The sequence below is a fragment of the Crocodylus porosus genome, unplaced genomic scaffold (genome assembly GCF_001723895.1).
Source record: "Crocodylus porosus isolate Cpor-Errol unplaced genomic scaffold, CroPor_comp1, whole genome shotgun sequence".
Classification (NCBI taxonomy): Eukaryota; Metazoa; Chordata; order Crocodylia; family Crocodylidae; genus Crocodylus; species Crocodylus porosus.
This window is the reverse complement of record NW_017728934.1, coordinates 5,374,529-5,395,986: the sequence shown is the minus strand read 5'-3', so window position 1 is coordinate 5,395,986 and position 21,458 is coordinate 5,374,529. Positions and strand designations below refer to the sequence as shown.

Sequence of the window (21,458 nt, the reverse complement as noted above, 5' to 3'; positions counted from 1 at the left end):
TCATCTACATACATCCAGAGAACACTTGACACCACTCCTCTCTATCTCGCTCTCTCTCTATGGCACACACACACATGCACAAATACACAGAGCATTCATATCTCTCGCTGTTCCATCTTTCTCTGTCTCATACACATGCATATGCACACATGCACAGCACGCATGCACACAGATGACTCTTGCTCTCCCTTCCCAGGACTTACTGATACACAGCCAGTGAGAGTTTGGCCTTAGTACCAACTTTAGGATTTGTGATAAAGCCAGATGTGGACAGGGGGGTGAGCTTCTTAGGGCTGGCTTAAGGGAAATGTACCCGCATTGAAACAGGAATAATTCTCTGTAGTTAATCTCCGCCTCAGTAGTGTCTGGGCTGTATCTGCTGAACGGATCACTACCTCCCTGCTCCCTTCTCCAGGGGGTCTGGGCACGCGGGCGAATTACAGCAGAATCCCTTGAACGGGGGCCGTAATCCTTTTACTATGTGTGCGTGGTCCTGTCTTTTTTCCAGCCGCTGGTGTGCATTTGCGTTCAGAGGCTGAACACAGCTAATTTGGACTCAGAATAACAACATGACTTCCGTGAGCTGCTCCAACATGCCCCTCTAGCCAGCCGGTGTGCTGGAGAGAACAGCTGCTCTCTGCTCCAGCCTCTGTGTGCTGTCCTAGCTGGCTGGAATGTCTGCCTGCCGTGGTGAGGAGGAGGTGGAGAGCACCGGGCTCTCTGGGGCACCTCCCCAGACAGCACAATTTAGAGCAGCCCTTAGGGACTGTTTTTGGTCCTGATTGGTTCCTGCACCAGGGGACTGGAAAGGTGGCTTCAAGATGCCTTCCCCTGTTCTGTGTGTCCTTCTTCTTACCCAAGAATCCAACTTTTTGTGCATGGGCAGGAGACCTGACTCTGAGCAGCCATCTCATGGATGGATGCAACATGGTAGTGAGGGGGAAATTTACTTCCCTATAATGACTGGCTCTATGTGAGTCTCGGTGTGGACTCAGATGTTAGCCAGGGCTGGTAGAGCCGCCTGGCCCAGGCCCAGGCCCAGGCCCAGGCCCCTGAGCCTCAGCACACACATATGGTACAGCACTGACCATTCACTCCACCAGGGAGGAGCACACAAGCCCAGCAGATCCCTTCTCTTTTTTGGGCACCAGTGGAGCTTCTGCTTTTGGTGCAAAGTGCTAGGGGCACTGCCATGGGTCAGGGCAGAACTGGACCCACCCAGGAAGGCCCCCAGCCCCTGCTGCCTCAAGCCCAGCTTCTCTAAAGCCTTTCATTACGGTTTCCAGAGCTGAGAAGCCCAGTGTGTCCCTTGCTTCCTCTAGCTGAGATGGTTCTTGCTCCTGGAGCATAGGACATTGGTAAGAATAAAGCTTTCAGAGAGCTTTATCTGGGGGCAGTCCTGTATCACCCTATGGGAACCTGATACGTGGGCCTGTGAAGTGGCCTGCCCAAGGATGCACCCTGCTTCAGCGGGAGTCAGGGATTGATCCCTGCTCTCCTGAATCTCAGCTCTGCAGCAGCTCTGCCCTGCTTGGTCTCTAGTGGCAGATTAAGTGAGTGCTGAGATCTCCTCCAAGCCCCCCGGCTGCTCCTCCCAGGGTCATCTGGTCTCGATATCCTCATTGCATTGGAGCAGGAAGTAGGTTCTGAGACAGACCGGTCAGCAGAGAGGTAAACACCCAGTCCACAGTGGGGGGCAATAAGTGACCACTGTGTAGCCAAGCCAGTGGGTAGCCAGGCCCTGTGCTCAGAGTGAAGGGCTGATACTAACCATTGCACAGCACCTTTCTCTCCATTGACTTCCATGGGAATGGAGGGCATCCAGTGGCTGCTGAAACTTTAGACCCATCATCTCTGCATTTATAGGGCAAGATTCTTGGGAAACAGCCACAGCTGGGAAGGGAGACTGTTGCTCCTGGGTGTTACCTTGTTAATGGCCAGGACACAAACCCAGAGCCAGGGTCTGTACTAGGCCCCTACTCTGCCCAGTTGGTGGAGAGCTCACAGCCATACTCCCACAGGCTGTCTATGCTGCAGTGGTTGCAAACTGCAAAACCCACCCAAAAAGCTGGCGGACACCTGGGCCAGTCAGGCCATGCTGAGCTCTGGACTACTGCAGCTACTCTGGCAGCTCCAGAGCGAGCCGGATCAGGGATGTCTGCAGAAGCTTCAGTACAACAGTATAGACCTATTAGAGGGAAACACCAGGAATCTCCCAGAATAGGCTAGACCCGGTTACACTAGCTGATGAATTCGACTGAGGTCAGAGATCCTTACGTGTACCCTTTGTTTTCAATACAGAAGCAGTCGGGTAGTCTGGCCAACCACAGGCAGGCAGACAGATACAGAGAGAGCTCTGAGTAGACTCCTATTAGAAGAATCAGTACAAATATTCAACACATTCTGGCCAGAACGCTCCTTATTGACCGACGGGAGGTTTTAGCTCTCAGCCACTGCTCTGCTCCTTTACCAAGGGTCAAGCAGACACAGTACACCTCAGCAATACTGTGCCTGCAGGGCCAGCTTCCAAATGCTCACCACTAAGTCAGGGAAGATTTTCAGACTTGCTTAGCAGCTCATATCTGAGTCAGCTTCCAGAGTGACACCAATGATCAGATTTTCACTGGAGCTCAGCACCCTGTGCCTTTAGCCCAAATAAGCCTGATGGCTTATTTCAGTGCCGAAATAGGAGCAATCTACTGACAATTTGTTCCCTCATAGCCTGACTGCCTTTACTCAGATATTTTTATTTGCCCACCACTTGTCCCTGCCAAGCTCTGCACCTAGCCACCCTGCCCCCACATCTCCAAACAAATGGAAGATCTTCAGCATGCCTGGCTGCCTGGCCAAAAGAAAATGAAGGGGCAGGGTTGAAGGGGTCTCACACACTCATCCAATATTCTCTTTCCATCTAAACCAAAGGAACTCCGGTTCAGAGCCTCTGCTGAGTATTATGATACCACTTTGCCGGAGAGAAAAAGAGGCCTCCCAGGAACCAAGTCTCAGTCCATTGAGGGTTTCAGGCTAATGCCTTGTACCCAGTGAGAGGCTGGTCACATTGGTTGCTTCTCCTCTAGGCATGGCCAAAGTCCAAGGCTGCAGGCTCCTTTGGGAAGGCAGTGCCTATGCACATGTCTACATGATGCTCAGCACAATGAGCCCTGACTAGGGTCCTGAAGTGTGTTGCATTAGAGATAGCTCACAATAATCATGTGGTGCCATTGTCCCAGTCTGATACCAGTGGTGTCCTTTGCTCAGTGGCAGTACAGTTCCAGGGCCTTACAGGACAGATTCCCACTGACAAGGAAATCTGGGTATATTTGACATGTAACTGGCTTTATTCACACATGAATATCAGTTCTGGAGCAGAGGAGGTCAAACAGCTTGCACCTAATCCTTTCTTCCATGAATCTCAGTACAACAGTAGTGCCCAGGCCCCCAGAAACAATCCACTTTGGGGTGCCTCCTTCTTGATGCTAGAGCTCCCCTGCTTCCTCTATTAGGAGCTTGACTCTCTATAGCCCAGCACCTTGCACTTCCTTCACTCCAGTGCAGAGCCACCTTTTAAGCCCATTCTGCGCTGCTACAAGGCAAAAGGGGGCATGTCTACAACCTATGCAGGTCCCAATGGTACAGTTGGGCTCACTTCACCCTCCCCGCCAGCCTCCCTGCCCCTAGAGCTCAGGGCTCTATAAAAACCACACCGATGCCTGACTCAGTTCAGAACAAATGTCCAGCTGAATCCAGCTGGGCACCAAGTGTGGCCCATGGGCATCTCATTCACCCTGGGCTCACTACCGGCCTCCTGTACCTCGCAGACTGAGTCAGTAAGGGCAGGCAGGCAATGGCTTCCTAGTCGGCAACCTCATTTGGAACTAATTACACAGCATCTCGGTCCTTCTTCCTCGCTCTGTCCTGCCCACATCTCTGCCAGTGCAAACACTTCACCACCACTGGAGTGATTCCAAATTTGCACCAGGCATCACTGAGGGCAGGATCTAGCCCCATCAGCTACTGGTTAGTTACCATAAAATGCAGCCTGCAAATAGACACTTCAGGCCCATTCCGGAGCACCACTCCCACCCAGCCTGTGACAAGGATGCTTGCTCGAGGCAGTGCCCCCTCCACTCCCAACCCACAGAGGTGTAAATCCTGGATTGACTTACTCAAGCCTCGGAAGTGGGGTTCAGGCCCCTCTGCAGGGCTGGTCTGTGGGTGCTCCTCTGGGGAGGGCTCACTTCTTTCCCTGTCCCCCTGCACCCTGGAAGGCAGAGCAAGGTGTTAAGGTCTGTGGGGCTCAGGGCCAACTCTGCAGGAAGCTGTCATAGGCAGCAGACACCAGGTCCCAAGCTCCATGGCAGTAACAGTGACTGGGGAAACAAGGGGATCTGGGCCCCACAGGCGGAGGGGACCTTGCTGGAACCAGCAGATCCTGGTTGCTGGTGGCGAGGCTGCTCATTCTGCCTAGGAGGCAGGGCACGGCTGGGGAAGCAGAAATGAGATCTTTGGCCCATTCTGTTCTAGCAACGTGCCCACTTGGCCCTTCTCAGAATAGCATCAAGCCCTCACGGGCATGGAGGCTCTCTCCAGGCCCACCCCTGCTGTGCAGTGGGAGGAGGTGCCATGCTGGGAGGAAGCAGCTACTTCTGGCAGGAGGATGTTTTGGTGGCTCTGACCTCCCACTGCTCAATCCCCTCCTTTGGGAAGCATCCCTTGGGGTCAGTATCCACCTGAAACCCTCCAGGCAAGGACTCGTGGTGGATCTGGGGAACACTGCACCCCTTTGGTTACACCGTGTCTCTGTCCCTGCAGGTCCTTGCCCTTCTGGCCCATCGCTACCTCCTGTCAGGGACACAGAGCATCACCAAGCTGCCAAAAGTCTTCATCCTAATGTCTTGTTCAGGGGATCCCAATATGCTTTGGGAACATCCTGTCCCTTAGCCTAGGTGGATGAAGACGAGTGGGGTCCTCAGTGCACCATGGACACAGGCTCCATGGCTCTGGCCCTGGGGCCACATTGTTAAGCTTGTTTCTTGCATCCATGAAGGCTAGAAACTCTAAATATGACAGCAGAGTGGCATATGCATTCCCCTCTCCTCGGCTGGACAGAGCCTGTAGCCAGGCCCTTGCGTTCTTGGTTCCCTGGTCTGAGAGAGAGGGGCAGCGCATAACAGAGCACTGAGCTGCGAAGTCTGCAAGGGACCCAGCTGTTAACTACTCAGTGTTGCTCAATCCCATGGAACGAGCTTTAATACGAAGTCCCCTGAGGGTTATTCCAGCTGCCTGTTCTGGGCACTGCTGCCAGCTGCCCCTGGGGCCCCACGGGACCCACTTCTGTGGGAGCTCCTGTGGGACAAAGGTCAGTGCATGGCTCCAGAGAGCTGGGCTGGCAGCCTCACTGCTGTCAGGGGAGAAGGTCCAGGACAGCCATGTTCTCCTTTCTAGCATGTTTCTCCTGGCTGGCAGGGAGGGCCAAGCCAATAGTGCCTTAGGCTCTGAAGGCTACTCCAGACCCGTCTTTTTTGAAAACCCTATGGCTGGGATGTGCTGACACTCTGGGGTCTGCTGATGTCACCCACACCAATGGAAGGGCATAGGCCTCAGTGGGGTTGGTGGCTTCCCTCCTGGCTCCTGTGTGGTCCATGGCAGAGGCTCTGCTTGGGGCAAAAGCCACCAGCATAGCACAGAGCTGGGCAATGGCTCAGGGAGCCGATGACAGTGAACCATTGCCTGCAAGAGTCTGAGGCCTGCTGAAACCCTAGGGCGTGGGCAAGGAAAAACGGAAGAACAGCAGGGGCAGGCCCTGCCCCATGCCCAGCACGTGCTGAGTGAGCGCAGGGGACTCACCGGTAGTGGAAGGGTGCCACAGTGGCAGTGACAGGGTGACTCTGCTGTGGGGCTGTGGAAAAGCTGATGGCCCCAGAGTGTAATGCTGGCCCTTTATTTGGTGCCAAGCTGCTGGTGTCCAAGGAGCTCACCGGGGGCCTGTCCTCCCTTGCACAGGGCTTGGGCACCCCACTGCCTTTCCAGGTCACTTCTGATGCCCACTGGCCCTTCAGGGGGCAGCTCTGTGGCCTCTTAGCACTGAGTGTGTCCTGGGGCCCAGGCAGCCCACTCTCACTGTGCAGGCTGAAGCGGGAGGGGCTCTTCCCTTGCAGCTGAGGTGTCTTGGGCAGTTCAGCAGGGCCACTGGGTCTCCCCAAGCCCTTCTTGGTGCTGTGGCTGCTAGGCACCTCCCCAGCCTTTGAGCTGTCCTTGTCTCTCTCTGTTCCTTGCACTTGCGACTTCCTAGGCACCCCAGAGGCTCTCAGTGTCACCTTCTGCACCCCTGGGGAGCTGCTGCTTGAGGGTGACGTGACCTGGCTGAGGCCAGACTCAGCATCTGGTCCTTTGCACTCGGGTGGCTCTGCCTTGTCAGGGCCAGCCCCGGTGTTCATGGGGGCTTTGGCAGCACTCTTCTGCTTGGGGCCTTTGGAGGCTGGGGTGGTAATGTTGGTTGGTGCCTTTCCTGGCCATGGTGGTGAAGCCCGTGGGGAGGGGGCCGTGCCCAGGCTGCTTTGCTGTGAGGGTAGCCTGGGTGACGCTGCCATGGCATGCAGCTTGCTGTGGGACATGGTGCGAGGCACTGGAATGGCGGAGGCATAGTGGCTTCGGCCAGGAGGGTTCACGTTGGCCGTCCCATTCATCATCGGCGAGGCGGGTTCAAGGGCTAGCGACCTGGAGAGAGGAGAGCAGAGCAGAGCAAGTTAAGTCTGGGCTCAGCAGGGGCAGTCCCTGTTCAGAGGTTTCTGGCTGGAGGGTCCTGCCCCTCCACTCGGCATATTTCCACTCGCCTCCGCTCACCTGAGGGTCAGGAAGGGAGTTTCCCCCATGATCAGATTGGTACCGACCGTGGGGGGGTTTGCCACGTCCTCTGTACTGGGGGGGCATGACCTGCTACCCAGGACCACCTGAGTGTATAATAATCTCCTACAGAAGCAGGTGTTGGCTGCCGCCGTTCCCCTGCTTCACGTGTGGCAAGTTGGATGTTCGGTCTGTGTTATGTCAGGGTTCATGGTAGTTTTACTAAGCTGTTAGATTATGAAATTGTATGGGATGGTTTGGATGGGGATGATCCTGCCTCAGGAAGGGGGTTGAATAGGATGATCTATGGGGGGGTCCCTTCTAGCCCTACTTCTCTATGATTTCTATGACTAGCCCTGGGCTGCTCATGGTGGATGTCAGGGGCTAGCAGGGCTCTCCTGACAGCAGGTCCCCCAGACCAGAGGAAATGCTTTGGATTACGCCCATGGATGAAGAGTCTGTGAGCCTTCCCTTGCTGCCAGGGGGGTCCTTGTTCTCAGGAGCTCTTGTGGCTTGTGTAAGAGGCTAGCGCCCTCCAGCTTGCTCCTCTGGAGGGGTTGTGTCCTCATTCAGTTCCTCCTGCCATGGCTGTATTTTTCCTGCTCTGCTTTCAGCCAGGAGCTAAGGGAGATGCCTGTAGAGCCATGACAGCAGAGGAGCTGGTACAAAAGAGTTGGTACAAAAGGCAGCAGATGAGGGACATGGGCAGCACACTCCCTGGGGAGACTTGGGAGACCCAGTCACTGTCCCTCCAGGCAGGGGTATCCCAAGAGGCATCCCAAGAGGGATGTCCATGCTGCCAGCCTGGCAGAGACCCTGGGGGCTGAGGGTGTCTGCTCCACTCTCACAGTGCTCTCCAGAGCAGTGCTCTCCTGAATGTCCATATATTGCCTGATTCAGGCTCCAGCATCTCAGTGCCCTCTAAGCCAGGCAGTAGGCCGTTGTCAGTTGGGTCCCCTACTGTATCTCTGGCTGGAGCTGCTCTGATGTGACATAAATGGTCACTGTGGAGGCCTGGAAGTGAGGATGCTTCTCTGAGAGGGGTGACTTATAGGTCCTTGCTCTGACCCCCAACAAAAGAAAAGCGCTGAGGAGTTGAGATCCCAATCCTCACTTAGCAGCAGGCCCTCAACCCGGAGAGACCTCTGAAGAAAACCCAACCTTGCCATTGACCTTCATGGTGCATGGGGACACCTGGGCTGGTGCTGCATCTTACTGCTCTGGCTCCCTCCCTGCTACTCTGTTGGTAGGACCCTATTGTTGGTAGGACCCTGTTGTTGGGGAAACAACACCTCATGCCAGGGGCCAACACCTTGCTACACAATGGCCATTTCCCTGGTTTCCTGCTTGTCCTCTCCCTGCTTGGTGTGTTGGTTCAAACCCCTGCTGCCCCCCTGTTTGAACCACGTCTCAAGGAGATTCCCTTTGCCCCAGTGGCCCCTTCCAGCTGACGGGAAAGGATGAAATGCAGCTGCACCAAGCATGTCCCTGTCTGAGCCCCAGTGGCCTGGAGGAATGTCTTTCATATACCAGAGTGGAAAGGCAGATGAAACGGCTTCAAGAATTCAATTTCCATTAAAAAGCCACCCTGAATCCATATCGCTGACCCCAGCAGTTTAGTCATATTACAGGAAATTGAGGTCAGGCCCTGTGCTGAGGTTCAAAGCAGTAACAGCTCTGAAGAGCCCTCATGCAAGGCTCTCCCTGTCTGAATGGCACTGTAAACACTCTGCCGAGCTAGGTGAGTGATCTCAGGGCTAGTTCAAACCCACTCTCCTCAGCTGCACAACTTCCTGTATGGATCCGGCAGCCCTTCTGCCCAGCTCCTCCACCACTGCATCCTGTCTAGTGCCAGCCTTCTCTCTGTCCCCCCTCACCGTGCCAGATGACAGAATGCTTTCCACTGCAGCTCTCCTCCCAGCCCACATGGGCTTGCCATCTCCATCTGAATTTCATCTGGACATGCATCCCCTCTTCCTGGGATTTGCTGTCCCTCCATTCAGTGCCTGGGGACATGGTCTGTGTGACAGACTCTGCATCACACAACAACATGTTACAGCATGCACGGGCGACTGCAGTACTGTGACTGCCGAGAAATGCTCAGATGGACACTGGGTTGATTGCAGCAAATGGGGAGGCTGATCTCCCTGTGCAGGCTCTGGAAGGATTGTAGTGAGACCAGATTTGCAAGTCACAGGGCCAAACCTTGCTTGGTTGCTGTATGTCCAGGGCTGCATGCACATACCCACTCAAAGCAGTTGACCCTGATGGAAACGGCATATGTGATGCCTCCCCAAGGACTGCCTCTACTTTGTGTCTATACAGCCCTGGCACAGGGAGATCCTGGGAACTGAACTCTGGGCACTCTGGTCATGCCTGTAATAAATAATGACGGCCATAATAATGGTATCCGGGAGTGCTCAGAGATCCCAGGTGAGATGGGATGAGTATCACAGGCCAGTGTCAGGGGCTGGGCCTTTCTCCTGCTATGATTGCCAATATGATGGCACCTGCAGCTGGGCAAGTGGTGCCTCTTTAGCACAATGCTAAATATGAGCCTAATATGTTAAACAGGTGAGCAGACGCATTGGTGTCACAGTGTCATGGTGGTTGCTGGGGTGCTTTCACAGCAGGCTGGCTCAGGGCCTGGGCCAGGGGTATGCTCCCTGGGGGCTGTGTCTGCTCTTAGCGTCAGCTCTGCTTTGGGGTTCAATACCTGTCTCCTAACTTCTTAAACTTATTTGCATTTCAGGCTGAATTCACCTAAGGTCACAGCTGGCCTTAAATGCCTGGGTTGTCCAGCCCCTGCGATCTGTATGTGGTGCCCAGGAGGGGAGGTGACTCCCTTGTGACAGGAACTCCAACCCGGGGGCGAGAATTATGCAAAACAAGAACTGATCTGCAAACAAACCAATTCAGATTGCCGCTGTCCGCTTAGCGTGAAGAATCCTCACAGGCCTCCTGAAACCCCTACAGCAGGGGTTTTCAACCTTTTTGGGTCAGTGTACCCCCGGTGGCTGGATGCTTAGCAGTGTACCCTTGATGGCTGGACAGGGGACAGGGGGTGGCAAGTGGCTGGATGCCGAGTGGGGTGGGTGCGCATGGCATCCAGGCGGGCAGGCGGCACCTGCACGGGATGATGCGTGGCAGTGCTCCATCCTCACCCATGCGCACATACCTCTAGGGCCTTCTCAAGTACCTCCAGGGGTACGTATACTCCGGTTGACAACCCCTGCCCTACAGGACCAGAATGCAGCTGCCCATTTCCATAGCGGTATTACACATGTGGGGCAGGTCTTCAAGAAGTCCTGCCCAGCTGGGAATCAGGCTACTTGTCATGGTGCCTACACAAGAGCTGAGGTCCTGGGAAATTCTGCCCCTGCCATCTGTTTCACCACTGACCCATCACACTGGCTTTCAGCTCCAGCCACCTGACCCCATGAGATCCAGGCATTGTCCTCAGTGCAGGGCTGGGGGTTGGGCTCTTGTGGTTAGGTCCCATGTGTTTTACAGATCATGGACCCAGCATGAACTTCCCCAGCTCCTGCCTTCATGTTCATTTCACTGATTTGGACTCCCAGAGAGTGCTGACCTAGGAAATGTTTCCAGCCTAATTATCCAAGAGGAATTCTCCCACTCTAGTTATGCCCAGTGCAGACGCTACTTTTCCAAAATAGGCTTACCTTTCTCCACAGTCCTTTATATCACTTTCCACTTGACAAACCCTACCCTGTAATCAGGCACACTCTTGGGATGAGCCCCCACAGGGAGCATTACCATCAGACAAGCCCTGAGACTTGCATCAGCTCACCCACTCACATCCTACATGTCATCTCCACTCTGGGTCCCCTGAGGCCAAAGGAATCTAAGGCGGGTCCATGTTCAGGGTGGCTTCACTCATTTGGTTCAGTGGGGCAACGAGTATTGGCACCCGTGGAAGATCTACCTCTGTTAGTGCACCCACAGCTTTGTAACTGGTATAAGACTCTCTCCTCCTAGTCTTCCCCAGCAAACAGGACTGTGTTGTGTACACCCAGCAGCTCTTTCACAACACACCCTTGTGCCCCTACAATGCTGTCTGCCATGCTGAGTAGCTACGGGTATGTCAGTGGCATTCTGGGAGAATCCATACCACTGTCTAGAGCAACCCCCAGCAAGGGACACGCCCCAAGGACACATGCACGTGGCAACCCCAGCCACACAGAGTGGTGCCTCCTGGTATGTCCTACTGCAGAGAGGGCAGAGAACGAGGAGGACTCTGCAGCCCAGTTACATCTCAAAGCAAATGGGCCATCAGCCAGTCCAAGGAAGAACCTGGGTGGCAGGCTAGGCCCCTAACAAGGGCAATGCATGGTGGGAGTCATGGATCCACGAGAGTGTTACACAGGTAAGGGGAACACACGGTATGTGTAGCCAGCTCATCACTAGCTGATTCTAGCACAGAGGGCCTGTGCAAGCACAAGCAGACAGAAGAGGTCAGAGCAGGTCACTCCCTCCTTAGCGAGGGTGATACAGGGGGAGAGCTGGGTCAAGGCAGATGTCCTCCCCTACAGACAAGGCACAGCCAAGTCAGTCAGTCCACGTGGGAGGGGCAAGTGTGAACTGGCTCCACTGTGCCCAGTGGCACAGGGAGTGACAGGAGATGGCTGAGAGCAGAGCAAGGCCTCTCCCTGCCCAGCACTGTGGAGCTGGCCCTGCTACTGGCTGCCGTGCCCAGCTTGCTCACAGTGCTGAGGTCAGCTGGGCACTGGGGGCGGGGGGGAAGTGCATGATGTGCCCATGTGTAGAGGGGGTGGGAGGCCCTAGGCATTGAGCTTCAAGGTGCTTTTTTGCTCCAAATTAATGTGCTGGATCCTGTTAGTAAATGAGCAAAAGCAGAGGGCAGGCGGCTTTTCTGACCCATGATGTGGACCTGCCTTGGGACAGGGATGAACTAGGTGATATCCCGAGATGCCTTCCAGCCCCACTTCCTATGATCCTGTGCCCAGCGGGGACTGTGCCCACAGCTGGCCCCTTTGCTCAACATCTTTTGAACAGCCACTGCTGCTACTTCACAGGGCTGCCCTGCCCCTTGCTGTGTCCTAGATGGGTTTCACACTGGCTCTGGCAGAGCCCAGCAGAGGGGCAGGATGCACTTTCTCCCTTCTGGCCAGGCAGAGGGGGCAGGATGGGCTTGGAGCTGTGTGTGATGATGCAAAACCCATGCACATACAGGGAGTGGGGGATGACTCCAGTTGGCTTGGAAGAGCTCAGCTGGGTTTCTGTAAATATGAAAGGGTCCCGAGAAGAGCCCAAGTGCTTTGTGCTTCTCATGGGCAGGCACCACCCAAACAGCACAGGGACTGCTTCCCTCATAGTGATGCACCTGCTGCTGGGATGGACCTCCAGCCAACCCGACACATTCCCCGCTCACCTATGCTCAGACTTGCTCTGAGGGGCATAAGTGAAAGCAGCTGTGCAATGGTTGTGGTGATCTGGGCAGTCTCCACACGGCTTGCTCCCCTCAGGCAGTGTCTGATGTGCCAACCATACCTAAAGAGAGGAACATCTTTCATCATGGGCTGGCCTGGAGCAGCTACCCCTGAGTTGCAGAGAGTTTGAGGCCAGAAGAGACCACTGCATAACATAATTTGACCTGCCGCATTGCGCAGGCCATGATAGCTCTCCTGCTTACCACCATCCTGAACCCAGGGACTTGTGCTGGACTGCAGTTTCAGTTGTTTGGCTGAAGACTCTCCCAGAAAGAGGCATCCACCTTTGTCTGAAGGCATCAAGGCACATCTACACCATGTGCAGGGGGTATCACCGCAAGATGCACCCTGCCCCCTTGCTCCCACTGCCTCTGAAGGCAGGCAAAGGAGTCACTTCTGCGCCACCTGGAGCAGTTTCAATAAAGATGTCTGGGACAGAGAGCCTGGGACTGGGCCTGCATGGAAGATGTATTGCATGGAGCAGGAGTCAGGGGTGGGAGTGCTTCATAGCAATGGTCCAGGTATGGCAGAAAGGAAATGAGAATATATCTCATGAACTGGTGAGTCCATTGCTTCCACTGGTGCAGCAGGTCCCAAGTTAGACAGGGGGTGGACAGGGCCAGGGGAAATGCCCCACGGACAGTACTGGGCCCTCCATTGACAATCAAATGTTACAAGAACGGCTCATGCTGCTCCATAAGAAATGCTGTGGGTCAGTGCAAAAGGTCGGGAGTGTTCAAAAGGTGTGGAGCCTGCTCCAGGGCCTGTCACTCTACCTGCTAGAACGTGCACCTTATTCTAACGGGAATGTGTCTGGCTTCAGCTCTCAGCCAGCGCTTCATGACTTTTGCCAATAGATTAAAGAGCCCTTTAGGACCTGATATTTTCTACTCACGAAGGTCTTTACACACCGCAACTATATCTCTGCTCAGCACTATGCTAGACAGATGGAGCTCTGTCATTCTCCCTAGAAGGTATATTTTCCAGTTCCTGAAACTCTTCTGTGACTCCCTCCTGCACTCCACTTTCTCTCTATCCTTTTTAAAACAAGTACACCAAACCTGTATGCAGTATCCCAAGATTATCTCACCAATCTTGCACTCAGAGGTGAAATCAAGGGCCTACCCCTACTCATAACCCCCCTTATTAATACTCCTTCATGACCAAATGACTCCCTCCATCCTATGCAGTAGCCCTACTATGGAGCCCTTTGCCATTCGAACTGGAGTCAAGCAGGGCTGCGTGATCACCAGTTCTGTTTTCCATCATTCTTGCGGTCATCAAGATGCTTGCGGTCATCAGCACTGACTGCAGGCTGGACAGGAACCTTTTCAATCTCTCCCACCTCCATTACAAAACTAAAGTTACTTTGGCCTCAATTGTGGAACTTCAGTATGCTGACGATTGTGCTGTCGTTGCACATACGGAGGAGGACGTATGAATGGCCCTTAACTGCTGCTTTCAAGCATATCAGTGCCTGAGATTGACCCTTAACATCAGAAAAGCAAAGGTTCTTCACCAGCCTGCTCCAGGCCAATCAACTCTCCTGGCAAAGGTCTTCATTGACGAGAATGCTGAACACTTTGCAGACCTTAGCAGCCGTCTTTCAAAGAAGGCCAACATTGACAAGGAGATCCAGTATAAGATTTGATGTGCCAGCTCTGCCTTCAGAAGACTGAATTATTGTGTGTTCAATGATCACAAATCAGGATTCAAACAAAGCTTCTACTATATAAGGCTTTGGTAATCCCAACTTTTCTCTATGGGAGACCTACAGGGACCACCTGAAAAGCCTGGAATGCCACCACCAGCGCTACCTCTGGAAGATCCTTGGCATAAAGTGGGAGGATCGTTGCACAAATGCCAGTGTCCTCACTGATGTTAATACACCAGAATGGAAGCGTTGATTATTCAGCATCAGCTGCAGTGGATGGGGCACTGTGTGTGCACATCTGATGTATGTCTACCAAAGCAACTGCTACGCTCCCAACTCAGCCAAGGATAAAGGGCATGCGGGGGCCAGACAAATAGCTACAAGGATACCCTCAAGGTGAACATTAACAAGTATGGCATTGACAACACAAATTGGGAAAGGCTAGCCCGGGGCAGGGCTACATGGTGACGCCTTGTGGCAGAAGGTACATCTTACCCTGGAGGCAGAAAAATGACAGGAATGGAAGGAAAGGAAACAAGACTGAGAAATCTGTGGTCAGACCCCCCCCCCCTTTAACCACCACCTGTGGGGTCTGCCAGAGAGTCTGTGCCTCTCGGACTGGCTCCATCATTTACAACCCTGTACTTGACCTGTCAGTGATCATCCTCAATCATGAGGGAATGCCAACAATGACGATGACTGATACTTCCAGGGCTCACATCAACCTTTTTTGCCACAGCATCATCCTGGCAGCTGCTTCTCATCATCTCTGACTCCTTGCTCCTTTTCAGACACAGGTTTCTGGCAACAACCTCCCATTTTCCCAAAGGAATAACTTTGGCCAGTGGTTGAGGGCCAGGATGACCCAGCTGAGATCAGAGCCATACAGGCAGGACAGTGGGCACTGGGACCTGACCATCATTGCCCTGACTTTCCCTGAAGCCTCCTGCTGCTGAATGCCACTAAAGCCCCATATCTGGAGGCCAGATCCAATGGCTCTGCATTGCCGCCCCCCCAACTTTGGCTGTACTGCAGTCCATTGTATCACAAGATCCAGAGTGCTTTGCAGGACTGCCCTGCCTACACCCAGGCTTCCCCGCCTGTACTTAAGCCCTGGGGATCTCCCTTGCTTCAGGTGACCCTGCAGTAGCTGCTATTGGCTGCAGTATAAATAGATCCTGCTGGGCCCAGTCCTGATTTCTAGTAAGTCCCCTAGCAAGGTCTACTCCACACTGCCGCTGCCTCCTCCAGCGTGTGGAGGAGGGGCAGGCTGGCTGTGCTGAGTCTGGGAGTCTATCTCACCTCCCCATCAAATATCGTTTCCTGGTCTGAGCAGCACAAGGCAGGTCCCCAAGGGCTGAGATAATGCTCCCCCCCTCGTAGGCTGACTGGGAAACTCCCCTGCCGAGGAGTCTCTCTTGTTGTGTCTAACTCCAGCCTGGGACACATGTGCAGGGAGCGCTCGCTTGCCCTGGGAACCCGCTCAGATTACAAAGCCCGTGGAGTGGCTGGGATGCCTGCCAGCCTGCCTGGCCTACACCGATGCTGCTCAGCCACAAAACCTCTGCTGCCCGCTTCTGGGTTTTCTCCCGGGGATGGTGGGTGGGTGCCAGCAGGCAAGGTGTGCATGCGGCTCCTAGGCTGCACGTTTGCTTAAGGGACCCATGGTGCTGGGCCATCATTCAGCTAGGGCCAGGGTGGCTCAGACCTGCCTCCCTGCCATGCGGGGCACTGGGCTGGGAAAAAGCTTCTGTTCCACACTGGCCTGAGGTAGCAGTTGGCAGCAGAAGTGACTTGGAGCGGTGTGGAGCACATGCCCCCCCTCCACAGCCCGGCTGCCCCAAGATGTAGCACCTGATAACCCCCGAATCTGCCAAGCCATCCACACTGCAGCACTGCAGGGCAGGGTGAGAGCCAGTGGGCAGAATTGGCTCTTTGGGGGTGGGCCTGGCTCACAGGGGGCAGCATCGACAGGTCTAAGTGCCATTCTGGAGCCCCCAGAAGGCCAAGACCCCTGCCGCCACGGCCGGGGGTGCACTGTGTAGTTACATGAGAACAGGATCAGCCCCAGGGAGCTGACACTGAAGAGCCAAGACAAAGCAGCCCAGAGGGCGCCGTAACCTGCTTCATGCTGGCCATGACCTACATGCTGGACCATGTCTGTGGTGGTATAAGCCAGTGCAGGGGAGTGTGCCGGGCCCCCTGGACAGAGATCTCAGCAGGCCAGCTCTGGGCTCATGCCACATGGGTATGCATGGCCCCTCAAGGGGCAGGACAGGAGCTAAGAGAATTTCTAGGCACAAATTGTGTTGTGCTCAGCCAAGGGCCTGGACTTACAATGCAGCAGCTGCCCTTACACTTGACACCATGAAACTCGGCAATCCTTGCAGATGGAGGTCCAGGAGCATTAGCCCCGATCTGCCAGTGGGGAAACTGAAGCACCGAACAGGGTAGCCACAATGAGTTGCACTAAGCTACTCATCCCCTCTTTGCTGAGTTCAGTGGGAGCAGGAGGCAGCAAATGGCAGCGGCATCCACACCCTGGACTCCAGAGCCACGTGAAAGCTTTGGAAGCTGGAAAGGGAAAGGCAGTGGGTGCCTGCGCTTGGTAGCCCCATGCCCACCACCCATCCGTGGTGCATTGGCACAGCACAGAGCTCCTGCCTCTCCTGTTAGGAGACAGTGGTAAGAGCACTAGGAAGTGGGGGTCTGAGGTAGGGTATAGTGCTGCCAGGGCTAGATTAACACATAGACAAATTAGGCACATGCCTAGGACCCTAAGTGAAGAAGGGGCTCAGTTGTGCTTATTTTACATATTATAATTACTGAGTAAAAAAGTAGGGGGCCATGAGTTTGTTTGCCTAGGGCCCACTAAAGTGTTAATCCTGCCCTGAGTGCAGCCAGCTAGACAGCCCCTCACTGTCTTCCCCTCCCGTGGGCCTGAGACCCACAGTCGTCCAGCCAATGCTGGGAACCTGAAAGCCCGTCACCTTCTTACCACCCAGTGTAAACCAGTGGCCCCACCAACCTCAGTCCCTCCTGTTGCACAGGGCACTGAGCCATCAGGCACGTCACTGATTCAGTGCCTCCTGCCACACGCAGCAGGCCCTTAGCCTTTCATCTTCCATCCCCCTGCCCAGCCTATTCTGATCATCTATCAGAAGTGCCTAGATGGCAATCACAGCCCTGCCTGTCTTCATGCCTGCCTGTGAATTTATCACCATCATCATCACTATTACTACTAATAATGATAATGACAATAATATTAACAGTACCTTTTCTTGTAACATACTAAACTGTTTACTTTGTATTAATAGAACTAAAATTGCTGAAAATATTGTTCCTTTCTAACATTACTTACAAGACTTAATATTAGGCTATGCCAAACTATAGAACTAGGATGCTTTTCTATGCAATAAAAAAAGTTTGAGCACCACTGGTTTAGAGAACTCCTGAGAGCTTGGCCCACTTCTCTCCAGCCTGTTACAGAAAAGCTGGGTACTGGACTGCAATGGAGCCTACCTCCTGTGTGTCATCTCTCCTGAGAGCTGTGGATAGGAAGTGGCTTTTAGCATCTGCACAAGGCTGGTCCACGCGGCAACTTGCAAGAAGCTGGGAGGGGGAGTGCAGGATGTGGAAGGAAGAGTTTGGAGGAGGCCCCAGGAAGTGGGTCTGTGAGCTCCTGGCTGGAATGCTTGCTGCAGTTGCAGCAGCTCTGCACATTGCTTGCGAGCTAAAAGGCCAGTTTAATTTTAGAATCATCAAGTCCTCCCGTATTGTTTCCCGTAAGTCCAGATAGCTTAGTCTGTAGAGGTTTAGGTGCTTCATTTGGAGGTCCAGGTTCAAGTTTCTCCCACTAGGTTTTAAACCCTAGAACGGCGCTATGAGGCTGTGCTAGCTGGGTTCTCTAGCAGGGCACACCTTTAAAGTCAGGTCGGATGTTTATCTGAAATACTGGTGCTAGTGTAGCCAGGGATGCATGCTGGGAAGATGACTTGTGCTGGCCAGGAGGGCAGAGGCACTGATCCCAGTTGTTTTTCCAGGCTGATGAATGATCCAGCAAGCAATACAGGAAAAGTCCCTTGATTTCCTTTTTTGGCTCCTGGCTATTGTTGCATCTCTGGTTGGGAGCTAAGGCAAGAGAGGGAGAGGAAACAATTGGCCTCGCAGGGCTGCACCACAAGTTCAGCAGGAGGCATTTTCCATTACTCGCCCACAGTATAAGCCCAGTTTCCCAAGCCACAGGGTTGCAGAATGGTCTTGCAAAAGAGACACAAAGCTGGAACAAAGGATTGATGCTGGGGGATGGGGGCAGCCATGGCCCTGCTCTGTGCCTCAGCTTCCCCATTTATAAAATAGAATGAATCATCCCTGCTTTGCCTGGGTTCGGTGAGGAGACCCCTGTGACCACTCCTGAGCAGCTCCAATACTGCAGTGATGAGCATCAGCAAGGAATGAAACATGGGAAAAGCAGGCTATACTGTGATGGCCCGTCCCTGTCAGCTTCCCAGGCGGCTGCATCACAAACCAATGCACTAGTTGTTCTAAGGACTGCAGCCTCTTGCAGCAACATTTCCTGCCTTACCACTCTCTCCTACAGAGCTGCCTGCATTGCAGCCCCTTCTCCCTGCACTGCAACCTCCATAGAGAGAGCTTCCTGCAGGCCAGCATGTCCTGCATTGCAGCCCCTGGCGCTCAGCTCCTGCCAGCCAAACTTCCTGCATTGCAGCCGTAGGCTAAGCGCATGCTGCCTGCAGTCAGCAGGCACATTCAAGCAGAGTAGGAGAGGGGGTTTGACTCACCAGAGCCTGGGGCCAGGCAGCCTCCTCTCACGCTCAGAGCTCCTTGTGTTTCGGATGCACAGGAATGCAAAAGCCAGGAGTGCAAATCCCATTTCTCACCAGATGTTTGCTGAGTAAAACCACCTCCAGAGCACACGGACTCCAGCGCTGCCTGGCGAGCAATGAAAGCAGGGCAGGGAGTTGGATGCTCTCGGCACTGCCAAGCTAATTCACCTTGCTAACCCATCCGACGCAGCCCAGCAGGCCTGTCACACTCCTGCTCTCATTTGCAGGTCCTTCAATAGCTCCCTACAAGCCAGGATTCCTTCTAGTTCTCTGCCCTCCTTATCGCTCTTCCCCCTGCTTCATTCCTTCCCCTCTCGGCCCGTTCTCACAGCTGCTGTCTTGGCTCTGTGCACTGGCTCCATCTGGCAGGGCGGGGAGAGCTAGTTGCTCTGGAGGAAGCCAGTGGGAACGCTCGGAGTCCCTGGCACTCGGAGAACGTTGCTCCGGCTACTTCATTTCCCCAGATGCTCTCGCTTCATGTGGGCAGATCCAGAAAGTTTCCATGGAGGGGGAGCGCTCTAGAAGCATGAGAGTGGCACTGACTTATTGCATCTCCATGTCTGTATCGCTTCACTGCCCCGTGCCTCAGTTCCTCCCCCTGCTCCATGTATAACAAATCCATGTGCTACAGACACTGACTGTGGTTAAGTCAAAGGTGTGTGCAAAGCCAGGACTATAACTCTGCTCCTGCTCCAATACCCTTGCCTTCCCCACTTGAGTGACTTGGGTGGCAGCAGTATACATTGCTTATCTCGTCGCTGGGGGGCGAGTCAATGAGGGGCCACCCCTGCTATATGAGCTGGAGCACCACTCAGAGGGATTAGGGGGTGAGCCCTACAAGTGTTTTAGCAGCAGCACTGAAGGGGAACACGGCATGTGAAGTTTGGGAGGGTCCACAGAGGGCTGGAGCACCTGCCAGGCTGAGCACCAGCCCTGAAAGGCCCCTCTGGTAACAGCTCTAGGTGCAGCCTACATCTTCTGGTCGCAGGTGGGAATGCTCAGGACCGGAGGGAGGGGGCAGAGGATGGGGCAGCACGCATAGCTCCCAGCACTGAGCTCTGTCCCTGCCTTCTCTGTTCCCCCGCATGGCAAACACACAGGATGGCAGTTGTGGAGCAGTGCACTGCAGTAATGCAGAGGGGTGGGAAGGGCAGGCCTCCTGCTGCGTCTCAGTGCCAAGCAGCTCTGGGGAACAGGAAGGTGCCCTCTACCTCTAGGTGCCGCCTCCATCTTCCCCCACCCAAGTTCCAGGCTGGGAGAGCGACCCCCGCCCTGCAGCTGCTGGTCCCGTGTGATGCAGACTGGAGGCCGGAGCCATTGTGCACACAGGGTTTCCAAAGGGCTGCACCTTTCCCAGCCCTCTCTACAGGGCCTGTTCTGCACCAAGTGCAGACGCTTCCTGGGAAGCCCTGCACGTACATCCAGGTGGGTTTTGACTGTACTGAAACCAATTTTCCAGTCTCCCTTTAGACCAGCCCTCCTGGGGGACAGCACTCAATATTGACCTCAATACCCCTTATGCAGCTCTGTTATGACGCCTCACTAGACGGCTGAGCTCAGGGACTCATCCCACTGGGGCGAGTCTCTGCATAAGCCCCCATGTGCCCCAGAGAGCACCTTGCGCTGATGCAGCAGAACCACCTCCTTCCTAGAGACTCAGCAGATGTGAGGGCAGCAGTGGTGCCCAGGGCTACACAGCCTGCATTGCAGGGCCATGGTACATGCTGGCACCAGCTCGGCGTAGCCCCAGGGAGCAGGCAGGATCTTTGGTGATGGTCATTTCACATGGCACCCCACAGGACAGCAGTGCTGCCAACTATGGCAGGACTCCAGCAGGACAACAGCAGTCTGGCCATGACACCACAGCCCCCTTAACGAATCTCAGCCCTGCTGCTGGGGATGTCACAAAGCTGTACTGTGCGTGGGATCAGTGCAAGCCCACACACACTGCAAGCTCCTTGGTGTCATCCACTGTCCGCTCAGCAGGGGCCACACTCCCAGCTCTGTCCTGCAGGGACAGCTGCCGCCACAGTGGAAGGGCAGGTGCCAGCAACTGCCTCCATTGAGAAGCTAGACTGCCCGTATGTGCTGGGAGCAGCCTGGGCCTTGCAGAGTTCAGGCCTCCTGGCAACCACAGTCTCAGTGCCCTGCCCCAGCCCCAGCCCCAGCCCCAGCCCCTGGCTATTGTGGACAGAGCTGCAGCAGCAAGGTTCAGTGGCTCTTCCACAACACACACTGGTGCAAACCAAAGCTCTGCCTGGCCTGGATTTCAAAAATAGTACAAGTTACATGTCTCTGGCCCCACCACTGGCCTGGTACCTCCCCTTCCACATACACATGCACATGCACCCTGCCCTGATCCCAGCCCTGACTTGAGAGCAGCTTCCCCACCAGGCACAACACTTGCAATGAAGAGAAGGGTAAGATGATAGCATCCTGGGCCTTACAAGACCTGCTAGGTCACAGAGTTGGCCCGATGATTGGAAGAGGGCCAATGTCATGCCTATCTTCAAGAAAGGGAGGAACGTAGATCTGGCAAACTACAAGCCCATCACCCTGACCTCTATCCTGGAGAAGGTCTTCGAAAAGATTATCAAGGAGGCCATCCTTAACAGACTAGCTGAAGGCAATATCCTGAGGGAT

The 21,458-nt window shown here is 54.5% G+C and overlaps 1 protein-coding gene across 3 annotated transcripts in view; it reads right to left on the bottom strand.

Moving 5' to 3' along the window:
• The window catches only part of NAV1 (neuron navigator 1), a 249,249-nt gene that overhangs the window by 170,852 nt on the left and 56,939 nt on the right, over positions 1–21,458 (bottom strand). For all 3 annotated transcript variants that reach the window (XM_019546382.1, XM_019546384.1, XM_019546385.1), the window contains exons 2-3: positions 5,848–6,717; positions 4,167–4,261 (exon numbers count right to left, since the gene is read on the bottom strand). In XM_019546382.1, the coding sequence (XP_019401927.1) occupies positions 4,167–4,261; positions 5,848–6,689 (937 nt within the window). In that variant the 5' untranslated portion in view covers positions 6,690–6,717. The remainder of the gene's footprint in view (positions 1–4,166; positions 4,262–5,847; positions 6,718–21,458) is intronic.